Raw genomic sequence first — 20,805 nt, forward strand, 5'->3', positions numbered from 1 at the left:
TAGAGATTAGATTAAATTACTTTGTGAGACAGTGCCTTATGGAGTCAACCACTTGCTTTATATCAATCGAGGACCAACTGACCAGATGAAGAACCATTGCTTAATGAATGCTTGACTATCTTAGATGAAATATAAATCCTACAAACTAGGTGATATGTAGGAATCTTGGTTTATTTTAATTATATGCCTAAATGTATCCCTTGATCCTTATCTATTTTGAGCCTAGTCTCTAAAGTGAGTAGCAAAGACAAGTTAAGGTGAAGCAAGCAAAGACTTGGTTAACGATACCTCTCCTTGAAATCTAACGTGGCCGATACCTCCGACGCTGCAGAGACTATGGCTCTGACGATTGCAAGGTCATCGTTTAACCACTAGAGAGGGCTAGACTTCTCAAGCGAAGATGAAAGGGTGTTCCTATCTCTTTATCAACCAAGCTTATGCTTGGAGGTACATTATTAATGCAAGACTAGTTCTAGGATGCTGATGCAAGATCATCAAGTGTTCTTGAGTTAAGATTGTTTATGTTAAGTACTTAATTGATCCTTAATTATCACACAAAAGTACTTAATAAATGAAGGACAATCTTACACAAGATAAAGTGCTCAATATCACAAGTGCTCACAAGATGTAACCAATGTACCAAGGTAATTGCTCAGGTACAAAAATAATAACAAGATAGATGTTCTTAAGAGTGATTCACCAATATGTCAAAAAGAGAGATCACCATCCATAGACAATAAATTAGTGACAATAATGGAAATAAGAAGACTTAGAGCACTTATCCACAATGTTTACTTAGAGATAATTGCAATAATGAAAAGGATGCTAATGAGAAAACTCTTCAAGAGATAGGCAATAAGATTTTCAATGTTCTCAATTAGCAATTCTCAAGTTATGTCAACAAGTTATCATAATGCCAATTTCAACAAGACAATTAGATCTTTAATGCCAATGTGAAAGAACGAGATTGTCAGTATGCCCAAATTTAATTGATCAATTAGATGACACCAACTTGAGCAATATAAACCATTCAACAAGATATTTAACCTTTGAGATTAATGTGTCAAATGCTTTATGAGCGAGTTAATGCAAAATTTAGGTTCCTTAGATTCTGAAACTTACAAGCAAACAATATGTTAGTGTTCTTAAACCAATGTTAACAATCTATTCCACAATAGAACACCAACCAATTCAAGAAATCTTACGCAACTTATGTTCCAATGAGAAATAGGACAACGTTAAGTTGACGTAGCCTAGAAAACCTTTAGGATGCAAAGATGAAGTGCATATGAGTACCAAAATGCAAATGAGACAACCAACTACTTTTCCAACACCAAATTTTCAATGAATTAGTTTGCTTTAGATGCTAATGCCACTATTATATATCAGACTTCGTTATGCAGTCCCAAAGAGTATGATAATCATGAAACAAGCTCAACAATGCATGCCCAATTTGCACAAGTGACTTATTAATGTGTTAGACACCTTATTAGTTGATGTTATGTCAATTTTATGAAGATTTATACCACTGTCATGTAGATTATTAATAATGCTAGTAAACAGTGAGGAGGATGAGGGTTTGAGAGATCAAACCAGTTTGGCCCTTTAGGCTTGAAAGTAATTGTGGTGCTTGCCCAAAATTCTTCCAAGATTGGGACACCTGCAACCACAAAAAATTAACCCAAATTCACTGCAAAACACTAAAATATTAGCTCAGAAGTCAGATGATCATCAAACAGTGAGGTAGAATGATGCCAAGAGGGTCAAGTTAGGGCTAGAGGGCCAACGTTAGGCTAGATGAGGGCAACAACGAAGGGTAAAGGCCTAGATAGGCCTTGCGGCTAAGGCAGTAGAGGCCACTAGGCCTGCCTTGAAGTCATCAACGCCCTTAAGGGCTTGCGGGTCAAGGATAAGGCCTCCTAGAGGCCTGCGGCAACCAAAAAGAAGCCACGATAGGGGGATAAGGGGAGGCGGAGAGGCTGGAGGCCTAAGGAAGGCAAGCTGAGGGGTAAGAGAGGTAGCAGAGGGGAGGAGGGGCCTTGGAAAGGGCTTTTGGTAGGGAAAGGAGGAAGAGAGAGGCTGGCCGAGGACTGGAGGAAGGGCCTAAGGCTTGCGTTCAGGGCTTAAAGCCCTAGAAAGGGTTGCCGCAAGGCATAATAGGCATGCGACTAAGGGGAATAACATCTAGAAGGCTGACAACTAGGATAATGGGGCCCATGGCTAGGGAAGGAAGAGGAAAAGGGAGCTGCGGCTAGGGTTAAGGAGGAACATTGGGCCTAGGAGGCCATAAAAAATTTACAAGCCTGTGCAAAAATTGATTTCTACCTCAAATTTAAAAATTCGTCCAAATTGCTGAATGCTAGCCCTGCAAATTTTTTGGAGACTAGATCTTACCCTCAAGGGCTTAGATCTAGTTCAAAACCCCAACAAATCTTCTTGAAGCTCACTTGCACAAATGAAAAATAAAATTTCCCAAAACCCCAATATATACAAAATTTAAAATAAAACGTCAAAGTCAAACTACAATTGTTGCAAAACAAGGGCTAGAAAAAGTTATTTTACAAAATATTTACAAGATATCTACAAATATACAAGGCTTGTAATTTTTTTTTGAGTAAATGAATTTTTAAATAATGACAATTGCTCAATGTATTTCAAAAGATACACTATTAACCACAAACTTAGCGAAGTAAGAAAATCACATTAATTTCCGAGAGCCCAAACAAGGTCGGCCTGTGCCCACAGTTTGTGAACTTGGAGCCCAAGGGCTGGTGTACCTGCAAAAACCTCGAGATATTTCTTCAAGCAAACTTGTTAGACATATGGTGAATCAAATCACCTAAGATAGACCCAAAATATACCAATAGAATGCTCTTATCACCGACAAATGAAATAACAAGGTTATATAAAAGTTTAGCACGATATAGGGAAGCACATAGCCAGCATGTACCACAAATCAATGAGACAAATATACCATGAACTGAACCTCAAAGTCTTTTATTTTGATATTCAAACCTTCCCAGCAGAACAATGGCTTAACACCGACATTACAAAATTACATAAGTCTAGACTCTAGAACTAGAGTCATCCTCATTGTGTCTTGAGAAGTAAAATGGCTTCTAATTTATAGATAAATTCTCCAAGTGGAAAATAACGGCTAGTTAGCTTGATCCCTGTTAAAATGATCTTGACCGCTGATAAATATTTGATCATCTTTTAATCTCTACCGTCGAAAATATTTATTTTTGAGGAACTTTCTAATTTCTCATAAAATCCTTTTTTTATTAATCCAAAAATTAGTGTTTTGGATTAATTTCCTCAAAATTTTGACTTTGACTTAACCACCAAGGTCCAAGGGTTTAATTTTTCTTAAAAAATCCATTTTTGCCTTGGTGGGGGGACCTCCAAAAATTAACTTCTTTTTGACCCACAAATTTTTTGGTCATTTTCCACTTGGACAAATTAATTCCTTTAAAATCATTTTTTTGGACTCTAAATTAATTAATTTTTTGGCTTAGGATTTAATTTTATTTTTGCTAGAAAAACTAATTAATTGACACAAGTGGGGATTAATTATTTTTTCCACTCTCAAATACTTTAGCCATGGTGTCTGATTGCGAGGGACCATGCACTAAATATTTTTTACCTAACAAATTCAACCCTCAAAGGGGGAATACCCATTCGTTATAGACCCTCATAATATCTACCCAATTCTGCGACACAATATGATCTAGTAGACCAAGTGATCTGTAATAAAATAATTTAGCCAAATAGCTTAAATTATTCCCAAACCACTTTTACAAAGACTCAATATAACACTAGGACTCACCTGAGACCTTGTCAATGAATTCCACCCTAGCTTTGGGGTTTAAGCTGGAGGGAAAAATTCTGCCGATTATTCGTGTTTAGAAATACACATAATGCAGTGAGACGAAAAACCTCCTAGGATGAAATTCGTCACCAAAACTAGAGGCTTACCTAGGTTGTTACATAATTAAACGGTCGTACTAGCATCATTTACATTACAACTTGCAGAAATTGGGTTTACAATGATATGGCAGGTAGTTGGCTGATGATTTTGAACTTTGAAAAACTTTGCACAATTGCTTCCTTGGACCTGTGACAAAATATGTGCAACAAGTACAATGACAATTATGAAGACTGAAACTAGTTACATTTTCCAACATACCTGACATGGTTCCAAGTGACGACTTGGTGGCTTGGTGAAACAAGCACTAGTCTTGTGTCTGGGGGTACCTGACCAACCAATGGGTAAATTGGCTTGTGGGTGACTAGATCCTTTGCAAAGGAGATGTGGCTAGTGGGTGACTAGATCTCTTTGGATGATGTTGATGTGGGATGCTTTCCACATGTAGTGGATGGATACATCAACATAGCTAGCTCTTCAAGATGGAGAAATTGCTTCATCAAAATGTACATCTGAGGAAGTCAAAGAGAATACTTCCTTAGCTAAGAGGGAGTGTTGAATTTTGGTAGTTGTGGTCGGTATTTCTTACTATACAAGTCAATACTAAAGAAAAATGAAAAAGAAGAAATTTAAACTTAAGTTTTGCCTCCAAAAGTAAGGTTAGCTCCAAATTGTTTGAGTCTGCCCAACATAAGGTCAGGTTGGCCTAGCTATAAAGACACACCTATTCGGGCACCCTAAACCACTATATATTGGCACTTGACCTCTCTCACTTGGAGCAATTTGGATCTCACCAAAAACCATCTATTCTGTGTTCACACGTGCGAAGGAGAGAGAGGGGAAGAAGACAAGAGTTTGACCTGCGTTGACCAAGACTACTTCTGTGTTGTTTGATTGAGATTTTGGGCAATTTGACCGCAATTGACTAGGGTTTTTGAGGCAGTTATAGGAGGTTGAAAAAATGGTTTGTTTGACTAGGTTCGATCAATTGAATTTTGTGGTTAGTCTGACATTTTTTGACTCGGAAAGATGAAATTGTACTTTTGATGAATTGAATAATTTCTCCTAGGAAAAGATTGTTGGGTTTTTCCCTTGTTAGGGTTTTCCCAGGGTAAACATTTGTGTCTCTTGTGTTTGGTTGTCTATTCATGATTCTACTGACATTATTTGTTTTACAATTGAGATTTTCTATGTATAATTGCTTAGTGATGAATGTGACACAAGAAAAATTAATTAAGAAATCACTGGAATTAATTATTAGTCTAGAAAATGATAAAAAATCAACATTGCAAGCCCCAACCACACCTCTGGTCTACTGCTGGATCTGTTGCTGCTACTATAGATTTGCTATTCTGATCCCAATATAGGCAATGGTTTTGATGTTATGTAGCTATTTGTTGTAGCATGCTTTTCTTTGGATTTCAGAGGCCATTTAAAGCCTCTCTATTGATCTTTTTTGATTTAGAGATGGATTGCAGTCAATGATATCTTGGTTATATGCGCTCTTGCTATATACATAATTTTTTTTGCATATTTGTGTATAATGATTTGGATTCATATGGAAGCACATGGATTATGTGTTCTTTTCAAAATTTCAGTATTTTATGTATTTTTTGGTTGACCAATATTTTGGTCTAGTTCTAATGACATTGCCGAGGATGCTGTGACCATTTTCCATGAAGAAAACAAGTTGAAATCCATTGTTTTCATTGCCATGATTGATCTCATGAGATAGTCTATTTTTGTCTGGATATGTTTTTGTAGCATTTTATTAAATCTTATGACTCAGGACAAATATCATATTTCAATATTGATATCTGATGTATCACTTGACATCTTATACATCCTATATATCGATTTTATTTTCATATTTATGTAGCATTGCATTTGTTTGATGTTGTTTTAGAAGTTAAAAAATTGAAAAAAATGATTTTTATTTTTTTTATTTTTTAGGTGTCACGATTATTTCTAATATTTTCCTCAATATTGTTGATAATTTAAATTTTGGACCTCCGATGATAAATTGCCGATAATGATAAATGTAACACTGGTACAAATTTCATAAGGTATGGATTTTTATGACACAACTGCCTTGGGATTCATGCCCTACTGGAAAAATCAACCTCTTCCTGTTTCATTAATCTCTCTCTCTGCAATTTGATTTTTTCCTCTTTTCTCTTCAACCTATTCTCCAAAGCCTTGTTCATGTCTCTCTTCCTCTCCTTATATTTTTCCTTTATAACTTTCCATGTCTAAAACCCTATCTCCAAAGTGATCAACGACTAAGATCTCATCTTGGACACTTGAGATTGATGATTGTGGCTTAATCTTTCATTGACATGATCAATGTCACATGGTTTTCCGAATTTGAACCTCAAGGTTCGAAATTCGGCGAACCCCAAAAAAAAAGTTCAGATTCTTTATTGTTCACTGAACCTGAAATCCGAACTTGAAGGTCAAACCTGATTGAATTCGAACTTAATCGAATTCGTACCTCAAGTCGAACCTAAAGCCGAATTTGATAAAAAAATTGAGGTTCGCTCTTATGGATTATAACTGCTTGACATTATAACTGCCGTTACGCTGTTCTAAAGGCAAGGAAGGAAAGGCCGCAAGGAGGAAATGAACAATTAAGGGCATTAAAGGCAGTCCATGCCCTAGGAAGGGCTGGACATGTGGTAATCTACCATCCAAATGCTGAAGGACAAGCCATTGAAGGTAGAGGAAGCTAGCCGTTGGTTTGAGGGACAAAGCCATAGTCAAGGGAAGAAGGAACTGTGCCCCAAGGAGGGCTGGTGGGATGATAAGGCAGCAGTGTAGGAGCCGAGCATGTGGAGGGGCCGGCTAGTGTTTTTGGGTAATCCGCAGGTCAAGAGGAAGGAATCCATACCCTAGTTTATGGCCTGACTTGTGGCAGGAACAAGCCACAACAAGAAGGAATGGCTAGGGGTTGTTGGTTGGAGGTTGGGACATCAGGCTGCTGCAAAAGGGAAGTCCGCAGGCCTGTTGAGTGCTATCCACAGCCATTAAAGGGTAGGCTGAGGGCCTGTGTAAGGGATTTAGGGCTTGCTGGAAGGTAGCCACACAAATTGTAAGGTTGGAAAAGGAGGGTTGTAGACCTGTAGGGCAGATTTCAAGTGGACTGAGGGTTTGATAAGGCTAGGAAAGCCCTAGGTTGACCGCAACAAGGTATAGGAGGAATCGCTGGCCATCCTAGGAAGGACAACAACTAAAAAGGAAGCCTTTTGTAAGGCAGTTGAGGGCTGAAAGAACTCACCCTCAACCCAGGAAAACACATGTGTGTTTGTTCTTATGTTTTTGGTATTGTACAAGGATTGTAAAGGGCCACTATCCCTAGTACGGGAGCCCTTGTATTTATTGTTAAAGGGATAATAAGAAATCATTTTTGGGCATTCAATTCTGTTTACTATGCATGGTCTAATTGCTGGTGTGTATTCCTCTGTGTAAAAGTTCTAGAGTTAGGCATTTCAGTGTGTTTATGTTTTCTGTTTTGTGCAACTGCCAAAACATAGACCAGACTTGGGGTGCATGAAATTCTAATAGAGCTTTCGAGGAGCGAAGTGCAAGGCGGGGATACCTCTCTTTCCCGGTGGTAGTCTCTAAGAGATTGGACTCTATGAATGAAAGAAACCAATTAGAAAATGACCTTAATGCAGAAAGGGCGGCCACCAAACTCTGTGTGCATGATGGGTTGCAGAACCATCTGCTTGCATTTGATGATGCGTTTGAGGAGCAAGGTCTATACTCTCTCTAGCCTAGTCCAGTTTGTTTGCAAGAAAGTTGGTCCCCAAATCTCGAAGCCATAAAGAATTATGGGTTTGATAATTGCCTTTATGAGGTATAGTTTAGTTGAGATGTTTGTGGGTCTGTTAATTGCCTATGTAGGATTTGCCAAGGAGAAGTGAATTTGGTAAACATCTTGACCAAGCATTGGGCCAGTTTAATTGCTTTAGTGTATTATGGGGTTTGAATAGAGTTTTGATATTCTTTTTGGCTAAAATATTGAAAATGTGATCAATAATCCTTTTTTATTTTATTTTTAAAATAGTCCTTTATTTTCTTTTTAATTGTAATTTTAATATTTTTTTTCTTCTCTTTCCTTTTCATGGCACATATTCCTTTGTTAGCTTCTTTTCTTTCCCAAAATTCTTTTATTAATTTTTACCGTCCCTTCTTTTTAAAATAATTATTGTAAATTGATAAATATGATGAAATTCCCCCCTTTTCTTATATTTTAATATTAATTTAATATTCTCATGTTGGCTAAGGCTACTGCACTCTACATATGTTTTTCAAAGGCTCACTCTTTTCTATCTTACTAAAATTTCATATAGTTCCCCTGTTGGTAGGTGAGGTGTCCACTTTAAATGTTGGGAAGCTTCAAATTATAATACAGTTTAATTCCAGAAAATCTAAACATAATTATGGCCAATTGTGGAAACCTTCATTCTCGAGTGTGAAGGATATGTAACATGTCAAAATAAATCATATGAAAATTGAATATTTGGGTCAATTCGTGATTTGGGACAAATTTGAGTTGTATTAGCCTAGCCCTTTATATTCTAGTTTTCAAAATGAAAATTTAAGCATGCTCAAAATGGAACTAGCCTTAAATCCAATGTTGCATTAATCGTTATCGGGATAATATCGACGCGAGGAAAAAATCGTAATTATCGGGAAATAATCGGGAAAAAATCATTTGGTACAAAAATATTCATTTTTTTTCAATTTTTTTAATATCTAAACCATCTACAACATAAAATAAATACATTGACACATAAATATGATAAAAGAACTAATATATAAGATGTTTAATATCATTTCTAGTGCTAAAATCACACATAACATTGAATCATGTCGTGAATAGTAAGTCCTGACTCCTGAGTCCCAACTCGGCCTCAAAATATCAACAAAAAATATAATAATGTATCTCATCAGGTCATAATGTCATATACAATAAAATGAAGAAAATAACTAAAGTCTAATCCTATTGATTTCCTCTGCCCCTCTTGCGAGAAAATGCCACAGCTTTCCCTTTCCCTCTAGATGTAGATGCTAGTGCTGGTGGAGTTGGCAGTGGAGTCTACTGTGCTCTAGAAGCTGAAGAACTAGAAGTAGGAGCTATCGGAGGTAGACCACGTCCTCTACTGGTGGCAGGGGTAGCCCGGGCAGGTGGTGTCACCTCCTCCTGCTCCTGCTTCTCCTCCCCCTCCACTACATCCTGCACTAACCAACCATTAACAGACTCCATGAGAGGCCTCTCGGCCTCAACCCTCCATGCAGTAGTGGTGTCAATCCCATCCAGTGAGATGGCCTCCACATCAGGTGTCCTCTCAAGTTGCTTCACCCACAATAGAAGATTGTAGTAGACGTAGACCATGTCATTAAGTTGCTGGGACTCCAACCTGTACAAAGATCGTGAAATAATAATTAATAATTATAAAAAAATATTGTTTAATGAATTCAAAAATTTATTTGGAAATTTGCAATATTTTAAATGTTTAAGTGTTAACCTGTTGCGCTTCTTGCTGTGTATTTTTTCAAATACACTCCAGTTGCGCTTACATCTTGAGGAGCTACATGTTTGGTTGAGGATGCGAATGGCAAGCTTTTGCAGAAGGGGTACCCTGCCACCATACATTCTCCACCATGCATCTACAACAAAACTACAAATAAAATTTTAAATAAACATAAGAAAAAAATGGAATTTGAAGAGACAATGAAATTTGAAACAAAGTTACAAACTAAAAAATACCTGGCATTTTAATCGTCCTATCAATGACAGCCATGTCAAAGCCAAATGTGCCACCTGCCATCCTATATGTCTCAATTTTTTTAGAGATCTCTATACGTTCTGCTGGAGATCGCACCATCTTCTAGACACAGGATAAGAATCCATCCATGATCTCAGCATCAAATACAAACCCACACGCGTAAGAAAATGCGGGGTTCAGGAAAAGCCCAGCAGCATGAATGGGACGATGGAGTGTGTTGTTCCATCGCTCATCAATCACTCCTCATAGGAGGAGTTGTCTTTGAAACCCATCATCTCCCTTATCATCATAGTAGGCCCGAATGGCTTCTTTGGCCCTGTCCATGGCCTTATACAAATAGCCCATTGCGGGCTTCTCACCATCAGCCAACCGAAGAACCTTTACCAAAGGTTTAGTAATGGCGAACACCCCCTGCACTCCCGTCCAGAAGTCTTCCTGGTATGAAACTAGTCTGCATACGGCCTCTCCCTTTGGTTTGCAGCTCATTGGCAAGGCACGCCACTCCTTTGAAAGAAACATTCTCTTCACATCCCACATAGAATTCAAGAGGGATTGAAGAGATATGAAACTGGTGGCAAACCGTGCAATGGCAAGGCGCACCAACTCTTTGTTGTTGGTGAATCTTCTTATCAAGCTAAGCATAGATGTATGGTTATATATAAATTTTGTAATGCTTTTGGATGAATCAACAATATTTTTGACAAAGTGAATTTTCCCTATGTCCTCCAACATCAAATCAATACAGTGTGTAGCACAAGGTGTCCAAAATAAACTAGGATGCTTGTCCATAAGCATCCTGCCAGCAACAACATAATTTGCAGCATTGTCCGTTATGACTTGGACAACATTTTTTCCACCCACCTCCAAAATAAACACATCTAGCAAATCACATCAAGTTCTTGCATCTTTGATTTGTGCAGATGCATCAACAGATTTGATAAACATAGTCCCCTTGGGACAACTAACCAAGAAGTTTATAAGGGTTCTCCCCTTTTAGTCAGTCCAACCATCTGACATAACAGTGCATCCTGTTTTAGCCAACTTTTCTGTTAGTATGAATTATATTCTGGGTGCTTCAGTTCCTTTAATGGCTGAAGCAATAGAATCTGACTGATGATTGCAAGACAAGCTTTTGCAACTCATTAGAATCAGTGTGTTGTGCTCGCATGTGCTTGGATGAGTCCAAGTCCTATCAACTTCTGCTTCAATTGATGCAAGCATTTTTTCTTGGGAATAGAGAATATAAATGTCAACGATGGAAATGGAACTAAGAGTTGGCCTACAAAAAGTGCTCTTTGGAGCCAAAGCTGCATTCCTTTTGGTACCCACTGTAGATTAGTTATTCACAATATATTATTTTTCATAATAGATTAATTTATTGATGATGCATTGGTGTTTGGAGGATGTGCACAACTTGCAGAAGATGAGCAATTCCAAAATAAGGTCAAAAGTTATTCATTTTTTTGAATTTTCTGTGTTGTTGATTGAAAACAGCTTGTCAGTTTGTGTCTCTTATTATGAAACTGCTTTAGTTGCAACGGGCAAAGCCTAAATGATGCCCATTTTGCTAGCATTATCTTTTTTGAATTCTTTGTATTTTGTTGTTAGTAGCTTTGCTGTCTTGTTTTCCTTCTATTCATTATGTACCCTTTCATACATTTCCCTTGAAACAGGCTAATTCAATGTAGCAGCAATTGTGCTTTAAAAGCTGAGAATAGAACAGAAAAAAGGAAAAGGGCAAGAACCAATCAATATCAAGACATCAATTGTGAGAGAATACCTATTCCAAGTAGCAGTGACTGCTTAAAACAACTGAATGAATATGAAGCGGCATGTGAAGAGGAAAGGAAAAGGGAAAGAACCAATCAGTTTCAAGATATCAGTTATAAGAGAATATCTATTTCAAGGAGCAGTGGAAGCTTGAAACAACTGAATGATCATAAAGCAGCACGCCACAAAGAAACAGTAATGAATTTACAGACTTGCTTCAGCAATGCATGGAAAGATAAATTTAGAATACGTTGGCCAGAAGGTGTAAAACAAACTGGATTTCTTGCATCATTTACACATAAGAACGCTGAAACTAAATGTGAGCATGATATAGATAAGAATGATTGGCAGCAATCTTATTGGGAAGCACACTTGCAAGAGTGAGTAAAAGCTTTTTGGGTCAGATTAGAAACAATTTGTATTTAAGTATTTATATCTAAGATGTGTATAAGCTTTTTTCAATTTTTTTATATGCTGTCATTACTAATTACCTTGGCTTTGTTCTGGATTTGCACAGTTGCCTTCGTGAAGGAGCTGCAAAAGCCTTAGTTCCATCATATGAAGGATCCATTGCAGAGATACTTGTATCGGGTAATCATGTGGATGTTTTTTTGCATTGTCTCTCTCCTGCTGTTTGATTAGTTCACATCAATTATGCCAAAGATATGGGGTTTGCATGGCATTTTAATTTTGATTTTGTCATCGGTCTGTTCACTTGTACCTTCTATATACAATTGAATTATGTAGTCTTGCTAAGAAAAGGCTTCCTCACAAAGTTTTTTTCAGCAACATGAAAGTCCATGTCATGGAAGATGGTTGTAGTTGTTGTCATTTGTGTTGATTTTGAGTAGCATCGGATGTGCTCTAGCTCCGAAACTTTGTGGAGGGGCTAGAACACATGAGATCTCCAAGATCCAGAAATCATTTGGTGAAATTCCACCTGGATTGTATTTTATTAAAATAATTAATATTTTTAATGAGGTTCTTAAGCCTAAACTTAGGAAAATTAAAATATTAATGAAAATATGGGTGAGAAGCTTCTAGGAGACAAGGATCAAGTCTAATTTAATCTTAGCCATTGATTAGAGATTAGATCACGGCCATTGATATCTCAACAGGAAAAGTATAAAGGAAGACTTGAGAGACATTTGGAGATACATCGGGCAAATACTCAGTAACCTGAGAGAAATCGATTCTCAAGGAGTAAGAGTTCGATTTCAGAGGGAGAGTTGCATGGTGAAAGAAGAGGAGGGCATCAACATCAGTCAGAGACTGAGGAGGAGGTGACGCAGTGCATCAAAGAGACAACGCAGCTAGGGACGTAGTTCTCACGCAAAGATGACGCAATTCTAACGCAAAGATGATGTAGTGAAGGCTGGAGGGTCTCTGGGGTGTCAGAATTTCTCCAAAGGAAGGAGGAAAATGATCTCAGGTGTTTTTTCAAAGGTTTCTCTATGTTCTGCAAAATCATTCCTTGTAAAGAGATTGTTGTTGAAGAATAATAAATAAACCCTCATCTGCTGTACTGGTTTTCCTGCATTAGGTTTTGCCGGGGACGGTTGTCCAAAAATAACTGTGTTGATGTGATTGATTCTTGTGCTTGTATTTCTCTGTGCTTTTCTCTATGCTATTATGTGACAACTGTAGTAGAATTTACTTTGGTGTTCACTGAAGGGTTTTGTAAATAACTTATTGTGAAAAATAAGTAGAAGAAATAAATCAGTGACTACAATAGAATTTCATGTTTGGAATTTTCACAATTTGACATTGAATGGTTAGTGCTTTGCCATAACTATTGGGAATTCCATGATTCTTTTAAGTCCATTGAAGAATCATCAAATAAAATCTTTCTTCTGTAATGGGATATTTTGCCATGCATACATTTTCCAATGTTTTAGAGATATGCTGTGTCTCCAACAGGCCAGGATAGGGTGTATTTCTATCATAGTTATCTGATACTTGGATGCATGTTTAATATATAGGATGAAAACACTTATCTAAAATTAAATATGGCTTAGAAATGTTTCATGAGTTGTTCTGCAAATGCTAATATCATCGAAATGTGTTGTAAATAGCAATGTAAAGTTACTTGTCATTCCCGGAAATGTCTTTGCAAAGATTGACCATCCAAAGTGTCCAGATAACATAAGTGTGTGTGTGTGTGCGCGCGCTGTCACCTTGGCCTGTCAGCCTGAGGGGGGTGTCTCTAAGGGGTGTGAAGTTCGAATATGATTATTCTTGATTAAAGTGTCACAAACATGTTCATAGACCTTGCTGCTACATTCAAATCTGAAACAGATTTATATGAACGACAAAGCAAAAGTGCAGATTTGTGTCTAATGTGCTGAATCAGTCCTAAATTCACACAAACCGACGATAGTATCCCCTTGTTTCCAATTAACATCACAGAACAATGAGGTATGATTGTTAGCTTTTGGGGTTACTACAAAGTGTTAGACCATGTTTGTGGGTGCTTCATGGGACTTGGAATACATAGTGTATATTCAACGCCTAGATCTCCGTGATGGATTTGCATATTGGAGATGTTGCTCAAGCTCAGTTGGGTTCTTGCATGACATTTTTCCTTAAGGTGTTAGAGATCTTTAGATAACTTGACGATGTTCTACATGCTGGCCTCTTGGAGGACGTTGCTTGCTTGGGGAATATCTACATTCTTGGAGGAGTACTTGGAATTTTCGAGGCTGTTGAGCCCTAGACAACATGGAGGCAAGGGTGTGATAGTGTTTATGCATGGGGAATGGACCTAGTGGAGCACATGGCTGAGGAGTGTTGGACACATCTCGTGGAGGACCCTTGCATTGGAGCCTTGCTTGTGTACAACATCACCTTGGAGCTTGACATATGTACCCATGGAGTGTAGTGCTCCACATGCGTTTTCTTACTTTAGGTTTTGTAGGTTGCTTGTAAAGGTTTAGGCCTGTGAATGCTTTGTCAGCCTGCTCGACTTCTCATATATATAAAGGAAGGAGAGAGTCCATTCATCATTCTCATTCATATAATCCTTGTATTAGAGATATGTTTAAGAGGAGCATACTTGTCATTCTCTCTCTTAGATATTCATCTTTGTATTTCATCTCTCTTGTCTTGGAGGTGCGAGCTATTGGAGGATCTTGAATACTAGTGTTGTTGGAAATATTGGGGGGGGGGTGAATCAATATTTTTGAGCAATTAGTAACTTATTAATCTTTAACATCAATTCAAAAACATAAATGAGTAGTAGATAATAGACACAAGAATTTTTAGGCGGAAAACCCCTTCCAGGACAAAAAACCACCAAACACTTTTCTAATAATTATGTGAGTACATAAAAAATTCTTCAACTCCAATTGGAAGGGAAGCCCCAACTCCCTATTAATTTAGAAATGTGTTCAATTTTCCAACTCCAACTGGAAACCAACTCCAACTGGAAGGATGTTCCAATGCCCTGGTTTTATCACTAGTCAGCTGAAAGGATGCCCCAACACCCTAGCAAGCTCCAACTCACCCTAGCATCACCCTACCACCTTGAAGTGTTTTCCGGCTCCAACCTGAAGGTGACTTCAACCACGTGCCTAACACCACCCAACCACCCTAAAAATGATAATAAATAAATCAACTATTGTGGGCGCCCATACTAGGGACAATGGCCCACTTACCAAGTCACCCTTCCACCAAACTGTTGCAATATTGATGAAACAAAACACTTACTGCTCCTTATCTTTGTGAAAATTCAGAATCCCCGAATCACTACTGCAGCGACTGATTATCTTTCTCCTACAGAATCAAGTTATTTACAGTATTATACAGTAAACATCGAAATAAATACAACTACAACCTTGACAACTTAAATAATATGTGGAAACAAGAACTCAACAAGAAAGAAATAACACACACAAGTGACACCGTTGTTTTTGGACAAATGTCCCTGGAAAAACCCAATGTGGGAAAACCGGTGCAGCAACTGAGGGTTTGTATTATTATGCAGTAATTTATGAGTAAAATTCTTCGCATGCCCAAACTGGCAATCCTATACAGAGATCTAAATGGACAAAAGATAGTGAGATGATCTCACCTTGTCATTGGGAAATCCGACACTGATTTACGCTGGAGATGAGCCTCTACGCAGTACTGTGTCACACCCACGTTGTTATTGCGTCACTGCTGCTAGGACTGTGTTGCACCTCCTTTCGATCCTCTGCTTGCTAGAAACTTCGGCCCTCTGGCCTCCTGGTCTCACACCCCGACTCCGGCACTATATCCCGGCTGTTCCCCAGCAGAAATACAGACTCCCTCTGAAGCTCTGCACTACCACAACGTAGCTCTATGCTACCTCTGCGTGGTCCAGCGCTGCCTCTCCGGACTACTCTTTGCCCTCTCTGCGTTGCACTCTCCGGATTAGGAAAAGTTCCTTCGAAAAATTATCCCTGCCCCTCACTGCAAGAAATTTCCTTGATCACCTTCTCCGGCAACTGCTGCGCTGCTCTCTTGAGAAAATTGATCTCTGATCTCTCACTTGATGTATCTTCCAAATGCCCCTCAAGCCTCTTCTTATAATCCTCTCATTGATCAATCAACGACCCAAACTAGATTCTAATCAATGGCTCAGATCATTTTGGCTTGATCCTTGTCTTATTCTAGAAGCTTCACCCCCAGTTTAATTAATATCCTTTAATTATTTTAATTTCCTAAGTTTAGACTTAGGCATCCATTAAAAAAATTAATTATTTTAATAAAACTGTCTCTGGGTGGAATTTCCCAAAATGATTTCTGGGTATCCTAGAATACATGTGTCCTAGCCTCCCTGCAAATTTTGAGGCTTAGAGCGCATCCGATGCTACCAGAAATCAACAATCTCAGGATAGAAAGTTGCTACAAGGATGAAGAATTGCTTTGTCTGCTATAGATGATTCGTTGAGGCTTGTTGAGAGAAACTGCTGCAAGATGATATAGTTACTTCAATGCTGTAGGTAAATCACTTCCACTTCAATATGAGATTCTTGATGAATTGGATGTGAAATCTCTTACTGTCATATAATGACATAACCCAACCTTCTTCAATTTCAAGGGGATTTGCTTCTTCTTCCACACTATACTATCATCAAGGTGAGATGCTATTTATGTCAGCTTCTCTTGATTGACATGCCCTAGAACAGGTATGTATATCTCCTCATATTTCTCATGCACTTTTTCAGAGTTTATGTAATGAATGAGTTTTGGCAATTGAGCACTACTTCTTTGCTGGCCACAGAACTGTGCCAACTTTGCTAGCCTTAAAGCTTCCTTCAGAGACCCATAACCTCACACCAAACTTATGTGCATAAAGCTTTCACTAAATAGATTTTCAATAAGGGCATAGAAAGAGGGTTGCATTCCTTTCAAGGCATAGATGAAGTCTTGAATTGAGGCCTTGCTTAAACTGATATGCGTTCTTGCTTCGGATCTAGATGCCCTAGAAGGCCGAGATTTTCTGAGAAGAAGACATTCAAAAATGCTTCAGACAAGAGCTTAAACAAGCTGCAAGGATGTTGATTTTCCATGGCACATGAGAATTTGGGTTAGGTCTTAGAATCACTGACGCAAAACTACTCATGTACCTCAACCATCCTACTTTTCACAGCAGAAAATTACACATCAGTGAATCAACTAGCGAACATGACAATTTTTAAAAATTTTCAACCCTTCATTATATTAACGACTTTAATACAACAATCTAGGGCTCTCATACCAGTATAATGGCCCTCATACATCCACTGATACAAGTACATACAACTAGGTCTTCAAATCTACCCATTCTTCAGTCAATGCTTGACTGATCTTGGACCCACAGGTCTGCCCTCACCTAGGGCTTGTGGATCTTCCCATACACAGTCATTTCTTCACTGATCTAGGCCATCAAAGTCATTGCCCTCTTCTCTGCAATGTGGCCTCCAAATTGCTCAGATCTTGGTCACATGTGCATCCACTAACAGTCCTTAATCCTTCAAGGATTTCTGTACTTTGACTGCAACACAACACTGTCCAAATCCTATGGACAATCTACCAAACAACTAATCTCCTCTTCGTGCCAGTCCAGTCACCAAGTATCACCTTTCTTTTGCTCAATCTTTTGGTCAAGATCTGGCCACATTCAAGATCTGCTATCTCCATAAACTCCTCTGCAAGTTACTTCAGGATCTGCAATCTTGGTTGTGGAGATAGACCTCCATCTAAGGTTCTCAACCCTTCTTTTCTACGCACGTCTGGAGTAGACTTAAGGGCACTCTATACAGGCTGATCATGCTTAGGAGTTACCCTAATCTAGGGTGTACAAGTGTTGCTGTTCATAACCCTTATGAACAACGCTTCCTTGAATCTGCCTTCCACCCAATACATTGTCCTATGTACCAGATCTTGGCCTCTCTTTTTCTTTGAGCTAGGCTGCATAGGAATAATCACATGGGTCAGTTCTAGGGCATCAAGGATTGCCCACACACACAATCATAGCATGACTTTTCTAGGGCATATTATTATAACGAATCTGCCCTCATATAGGGCTAATAAATTTCTTTCCTAAATACTTGGGAACAGATCTGATCGAGTGATCCATTTACTAGGCTCTAGCCCTATTCTCGCTGCCTTTCCATAGTCACAAACCCGTGCGGCCATCATACCAACAACCCTTGAATTTGTGGCCAACACATTTAGGACTGTTTCATGCCAAATGGGCCTCTCACTGAGATTTGAAGGTATACAACCCTCCTGGCCACATTCATTCTAGGCCTTTAGGCCTCCTTACTTGCCCACTAGGCTTGCGAGAGACTCTTCTGCAATCTGATCTAGTTTTTAGGCCTCTCGGCTCTTCCTTCTTTGGATGACTAAAGCTCCCATACTGTGGCCCTTCCTTGGCACGGGAAGTTAGGCCTTACGACCTCTTTTTCTAGTCCAAAAATCATTGGGGCATATCTTCTTTGGTGCAATGAAACCGTCCAACAAACTCGATTGCTTTAGGGTTGAAGGAGACCACCTGAGAGCTGAGAAAACCCTCCTCATTCATTGCTTCTTTATGGATCTCCCTCACTTGCCTTGGATCTGCTCTTAGCCTGTCTTGTAGCCGTCTCGGCCTTCAAACTAGGGCTATCTAAGATTACATCTTTGACCTCCTTCAATGATCAAGAGAGCTCCTCTTCACTTGATGCCTTAGCCTTGTCCTAAGGCCTTACTTAAGTAGATTTCCTAGGCCTTCTTAGGAACCCGCTAGATCTTAGTGGAATTATGCACTTAGACTTAGGATTTAATTTTTTCTTTTAGAATTTTAAACCCCGTCTGGGTCTAAAACCCCTTCACATGGGTCTTTTGCTCACAAACCCCTTTTGTGACCAACTTTCTCACAAACTCCAGATTTGGGCTTGTGGAATACCTCCTAAGCTACACTTTTCAACGAAGGATGCCCTAATGATAAGATCTGAACTGTTCGTATACCTTTGTTTTAACAGAGATACGAAGATCAGTAATTAGTCCTTCTAATGCTTGGAGTCAAGCTCTTTAAGACTCCGGCTAGTTTTGCTACAAAATATGCCACAGATCCGCACTTTCACTTTGACGAATGGTCCTTAAGTTAGTTGTTGCAATCCTAAGCTGGTCTGAGATGCCAAGGGAACATGACCGAAAACAATAACAGATACTCCTCCAATGAATCTGTCTATCTTTCTTTAATGAATACAACAATGAACCTCTCCTCTAACTACGTTAGGTCAGTAGTAACAACAAGTGCCAAAACTTTTCCAAAATGTCGAGTTTGGATCAAGGTTTCCCTGAGTAAGAATTCTAGACTAGACCGCAATTATAGGCTTGTGATTTTCACTCCATATTCCTATCAAAACAGACCAGTAACAACCACAGAAGCTTTAGGTATAAGGCCACAAGAGTGAAGGACTTCTTAACTGGTTTTGAGACAGACTTAATGCCTAAGAGAAGGCCGAAATCATAGAGAAATGGTTATAGAAGCTTCGGTCCTTTACTTGCAAGGGAAAAGTCCCAACGAATCCCAAAACCAAATCAAAACAAAATGAAACCCTTGTCACCAAACCCTCTCTTCAGATTTGTCGCTATGTCCACAGGGGTTGAAATATTTCAGAGCAATATCACATTAGATTGATCATTAAGTTCATGCCTTTGGAGGAGAAACCTCATCCTTTTTATAGACATTTGGAGGGGCTTCAAAGGATGCAAAGAACTCTTAATTTGGAGGGAGACTTCGAATTTGAAATTCAAATTCCGGAGGGAGCCACAACTTAAAATTTGAATTTTAAGAATTAAAACCCAAGGGATGAGATTGATACACCTTTGGTGATACGGTTTTAATGTTTCTTTGAAGACAAAACCCCTTTCATGAGTTGTTAATCCAAAAATAATCATTAAGACTAGGTTTGACCAAGAATTTTTGGTGAAAATCCCACCTTCATGATTAGACCAATGATAGGATGCCATATCAACATCTTTTGGGGTTTTTACCAACAACATGGGTTCTTCATCTTCAAATTGGCATAACTCTCAAACTATGAAGAAGCACATGGCATGCTACATACCACCAGAAACAACTTGACGAGGAGAATCCATCAAGGATGATCCTGGCACCAAACTCCATGAATTGCCATGTCATATTAGTTGACAAGAGGCAGGGCATCTCGTATTGCTACTTGGGTTGACATCAGTGAAAACCATATATCAACAAGTGTTAGGGTTCCATCCCTTAGAGACATTGGAGCTAGGGTTTTGTGATTAAATCCTAGATTGTAGTTGTTGAAGTGAAAAAGAAGAGGAGATGTTTTTCCAAGGAGGCTTGCTAGTGTTGATACCAGCTTGTGGAGTACTTTGTTGGAGCTAGGATTTTCTTGGTTTACTTTGGCCAGGGTTTTGGAATTCAAGAGGATTGTACTAACCGTGGGACGAGGATATGATATGTACACGAACTTCATCTTTATACATATGAAGTTTTTTATTGTTTAATATTGTCTCTGTTGTAGATTTGATTTTCAGCCATTCATTTTCTTCATGGTTTTGCAATTTCTAGCACTTGTATATCTTGTTGATTTTAGCACTTATATATCTTATTGATTTGACCAAAGTTAAGGCTGATATAGTTAAGTGATTTAACATTAATATTGACAAAGATAGGACGGATTTTATGCTGTATTTACAGCAGTAATAAAGTGAATTTTGGAACTGTTTTATGCGTGATAAGATTGCCCTAGAGGGTTGAAACTTGTTGGTACACTTTGGTATCATTTCTCTTGAATTGCTTAGTGGTTTGGGGTTGTTAAGAGGTGAAATATT

At 38.5% G+C, this 20,805-nt stretch overlaps 1 protein-coding gene across 7 annotated transcripts in view; it reads left to right on the top strand.

Annotated features, from left to right (window-relative positions):
- The window catches only part of LOC149217996 (uncharacterized), a 276,072-nt gene that overhangs the window by 48,937 nt on the left and 206,330 nt on the right, over positions 1–20,805 (top strand). For all 7 annotated transcript variants that reach the window (XM_089383716.1, XM_089383717.1, XM_089383715.1 and 4 more), the window contains exons 4-5: positions 11,397–11,873; positions 12,011–12,084. In XM_089383716.1, the coding sequence (XP_089239842.1) occupies positions 11,397–11,873; positions 12,011–12,084 (551 nt within the window). The remainder of the gene's footprint in view (positions 1–11,396; positions 11,874–12,010; positions 12,085–20,805) is intronic.

The sequence above is a fragment of the Pinus tabuliformis genome, chromosome Q (genome assembly GCF_031772625.1).
Source record: "Pinus tabuliformis cultivar Carrire ecotype Pingquan chromosome Q, CPIR1, whole genome shotgun sequence".
NCBI classification, from domain to species: domain Eukaryota; kingdom Viridiplantae; phylum Streptophyta; class Pinopsida; order Pinales; family Pinaceae; genus Pinus; species Pinus tabuliformis.